The 4,548-nt window shown below is 32.4% G+C and overlaps 1 protein-coding gene across 1 annotated transcript; it reads right to left on the bottom strand.

Moving 5' to 3' along the window:
- Positions 1–269: 269 nt before the first annotated feature.
- On the bottom strand, positions 270–1,433 carry LOC145677761 (uncharacterized). Its single transcript, XM_081748135.1, has one exon. The coding sequence runs from the start codon at positions 1,431–1,433 to the stop codon at positions 270–272; it is 1,164 nt and encodes a 387-aa protein (XP_081604261.1).
- Positions 1,434–4,548: the final 3,115 nt, after the last annotated feature.

Below are 4,548 nucleotides of genomic sequence, written 5' to 3'. Positions count from 1 at the left end.
TCATTATAGAAATTCAACAATTTTCAATAGGAAATCTGATAGCAAATACTAAATAAAAAAATGTGAAAGTGATACATTTCAAGAACTTTATTTAGAACATTCAAAATATCAGTTACAGACACTTTTTTGAAGTTTTACAAAAAAAATTAATTAATCTTATTACAGAAGACCACAATGAAAGTAGCCACGTTTCTTCAGAACCCCGTAAATTCTCTTTTATTTTATTTGGTATTATCTACCTATCATTTGTGAGACAGAATTTTGAACTTTTATAAAAAATGCGTTTCACACACACAAAGGCTTCCATCTGGACAAGATATCTTCAACAAAGGATATGGAGATATAAGTTTATTCATTTCCATAAACAAATAGCTTTTTTCTTCCGTAATGACATAAGTATGATTGTGCCTATAGAAATATTCGGTAGTATACTTTTTGATTATGAGATACAAAATATCATCAGAACACATAATGGCACATATTCCACCGAAAACAGGAAAGTTATCTTCAACTGAAAAACACACCATCATACACTTTTTGTATAAAGTTCCACTAACTTTGACCCATGGCGTTACATAACACTCCTTATTCATTATTGAGATACGTTCTTGAAAGTTGTAGGTACGTTGCAAGTCAAGAAATGTTTTCTTCTCTCCAGGTCCAAATATAATTTCACGGATTAAAGATCTCATAGTCATAAACCGTTTGAGATTTTGAAGTTGATTTTTCAATGATAAGGTGTACGTAATATTTTTTCTACAGGAGGTAACAGTAGCAAAAGTTTTCAGCAATTTATGTTTTGACTCAAACCGCATAGACCACAAGAGAAGAAGTGGACCAGACATTTTCATGATCAAGGGATAATGTAACATGTGGTGGTGCTTAGGCTTCAATGAATGTCCATACAGCTCTATATATAGTTCGTGGTGTTCTACTATTAAATTTTCCAAAAGCAATTCACAACCTTTTTGATAACCACTACATGTTATTATGTCAATGATTTGCCTCAAAAGCAAGTACAGTTCCCACACTTCATCATTACAAGGAATTAAGTCACCAATAAACAAACCAAGGTACCGCACCAAGCAGAGGATCTGCGAAGCATTCATACGTAGAAAGCCTTTTGTCAACTGTTCTGCTGATATTTTTGGAGGTTTATTGCTGCTTTCTATGTCCCCATAATCAAAGAACTGTATTCTGCTATTTAATAAATCTAATGTAAATAAATGTCTGTCCGTTACGTAGTACTTTAAGATGTAAGATAATTCATAATTACATACACCCTCTAGGACATCGTGCATTATATCTACCGCATAATTTTCAACCACATGGAAATCTGGTATTTGATTCCAAATACATTCACTTTTTACACCTGTTTCACTTACATTATTCAGTAATACAGCATTTTCGTAATCATTCTTGGTTCTGCGCATGGCAATAGCAACATTTGTACTAGAAATCAAATCATTACGGTGAATTTTACAAAACCTGCATGGATAATTAGCGGAAAATGATTCTGTGAAACCTAGAATAGAATGCAGACCTAGATTATCTCCAAGGATAACCCCCAAAATGAAGTACACTTTTTGTGATGTGTCAGTTAATACAATATCGATTCCATTTTCTTGTAATTCAATGATATCCTTAATTAAACTCTGGAAAACCGCCTCAATTCCAAACTTAATTCTATCATTTGAATGAAATAATAACGCTAACAAAATATTTTCCGTCAAAGAACGCAATTCGGAGGGCAAAGAAGAAAAAGCAACGTATACAGCGCCCAACTTGTGTACACCGGCACGTGCGCCAAGAGGATTTCCTGTTTCAAAGTCATCAAAATACAAAAAAAAAAAAAAAAAAAAAATTGGAAACGCAATTTTACCCTTTAAACCTTCCGTCTTCGCTTGCCAAAAGTCACCTTGAATTAAATTTGTTATAATTGACGATTGGTTTTCCAGTTCGCTCATATATTACAAACACGCTTGGAAAGCATTTGGTAACTCAAAAAACATTTTCATAGTGTCTTTTAAAGGAATGTAGTGAGCAGAGACAACCTCAGGTACTAGAGTGGCACTGCCATTAACTTTTCTGCTTCTATTTGCTGTACCTAAAATGACTGTTTTCGGATGAACAAAATATCCAGTTTTTTTCAATTTCGAAAAACGCATATACTCTGTGGAGCATATCGAAAATGAACTTTCTAAGGACTCTAACATTGCCAATACATTCTCGCTGTTTCTCTCTGTTCCATTGCCTGTTTCAATATTTAAGATTTCCCTTTTCAAATCTGAATTTATGATGTTATGAAGAAATTCACTAAAATCGGAGAAAATGTCTTGAACACTAGAGCGTGTAAGCAAGGGATTACTATACAATTTTGCAATCAATAGCTCCACTTCCTTTCCTACGAAATTTTTGAAATTACTACAAACTGTTTCCTCATTTAACGGCATGTCTTTACTAGTACAAGCGCGATTTTCATTTACTTCTGTATTGGGGGAAGTAACATTACTATTGTCATTCGTAGTACAAAGAGGATCACGAGCTGTAGTTAGAGTACTTCTTACAGTGATATACTTTTCTATACATTTATGTAAATGACGACTAAAGACACCAGAAGACTGAAATGACCTACAACATCCATTCTCTATACATTTAAAAATACAATATTCTAATCTGTGATGGTGATATTTTAAGTGCAGAATAAGATTTCTAATCCCTAGTTTATCCATTTTACAAATAAAGCAAATTGGCATTCTGAAATATAAAAATAAAGTAACACAACACTTGTAAAATGTTATTTCACGTTGATGATCAGTATTGCATACAAACGAAATACGCCTTATTTTACCTTAATGAATTATATTACAAGTTACAAAACTTGAATGATATCTTCTATGTACATCTTAAGCAAGGTCATTCATAAGTGTGGAAACTGACATTATTTTCTTCTAATGTGTCGTTGTAATTTCGTACACAAGTCTCTGAATTAGAAGCCAAACTTGTTCACATTCTACAGGATATTTAATTTGCATTACAAAAAAGCATTTAAAGAAAACATCCACGGCCTTGACAATACTATTGAAATGATACTGCACCTGATCTATTACCACATAATAGTCCCTTATGTCCAACATTGTGTTTCCAACCGCGACAATAAATGGTTGAAGGGTGAATTGATGTGTGGCCAACAGGTTTTTTCTTTCTTCCAGTTTCGCCTGAACATCGCCCATAACCTGAAAGTAAGCAGTATTAATTAATATATGCATTTTCCGTTCAGCATCAACTCTATTCTAGGATTTTGACACATGAAATGTGACTTCTATAATAAAATACAGGGAGGAAGTGAGACACATTCTCCTTTAGAATTGGAGCATATTTCTCAACGGTAAACTAAAAATAAATAAATAAATCTGTAACTGGATAGTTTAAAAAAAATCGGTAATTTTAAAAATACTTTCCAATTTTTTAAATGTCGCCTAATTATTTTTCTTTAAAGTTGAAAAAAATACTGAACACAGACATTTTTTAGTGAATAAATTTCTGAATCGGGTGAAAAATTTCTAATTATTCGAGAATAATATTGATCCTTTGTGAATTTCCTCAAAACCAATATTGGTTTAGAATTTGATTTTTAAATAATTGTTGAAAATTGTAGCCTTGGAAAATTATAAATAAAAAATCCCAAGACCATATGAAATATAATACTGGTGAATTACCTGTAACTTCCGACTTCTAATTTTGAAAAATCACCTTTAAACTTTATTGCAAGGCGTCCTATCTGAACAAGATGTAGCCGTGCCTTTTGAAGGAAGTCTTTTAATTTTTCTTATCTTCAAAACTTGCTTTTCAGTTCTAATTTACTAGTAATTAGCAGATCGCAATATGTAAATAATATGTAAATATCGATGTATTTATTTTCATATGTTATATGTACTAAAAGTAGATTCGTTACGTAAAGCAAGTGTTTTCGTTACAAAAATAACACTCAAAATCTTAGTCCGTTTTGCACCATGCAAGGTTAAAATTCGTTTCTCTAGACATTTCAATGAATGTGTCTAAAATGGAAAAGAAAACGTTAATTCTTTGATCTACCTCCTCCGGATCCGTAGTAGGGAGCTATCAGGCACTGTCACTAAGAAACCATATGTTACCCAAAAATATATTAGAAGGTACCACCTTAACTTCACGATATAATATATTGCAATTTCGATTTCTAAAATAATATGCTAACTAGTGTGTATATTATGACATACCAGAGCACGTGTTGCCCTGAGTTTGCTTCATTGGTCTTCCGTGTTTGAATTATTGCCGGCTTGTATCTCATCATATAAAACACTGAAACATTTTTCATTCCCTAAGCAAAAAATCTCCAATTTTCTCTGATTTCCTGCTTAAGTATCACTCTGAGTCAGTTTTTCATATCACCTCATTTTCTCTATCCAGGGTTTCCCTGATTTGCAAGAACCCTGCTAATATGTTTATAAAATGGGTAGCGTCCAATCTGTTATAAATGTTAAACAAGATGTTACGAGTAATGAAAATAAT

This window comes from Thermobia domestica, unplaced genomic scaffold (assembly GCF_964235325.1).
Source record: "Thermobia domestica unplaced genomic scaffold, izTheDome1.hap1.1 HAP1_SCAFFOLD_1344, whole genome shotgun sequence".
Classification (NCBI taxonomy): Eukaryota; Metazoa; Arthropoda; class Insecta; order Zygentoma; family Lepismatidae; genus Thermobia; species Thermobia domestica.
This window is presented reverse-complemented; position numbering and strand designations above follow the sequence as displayed.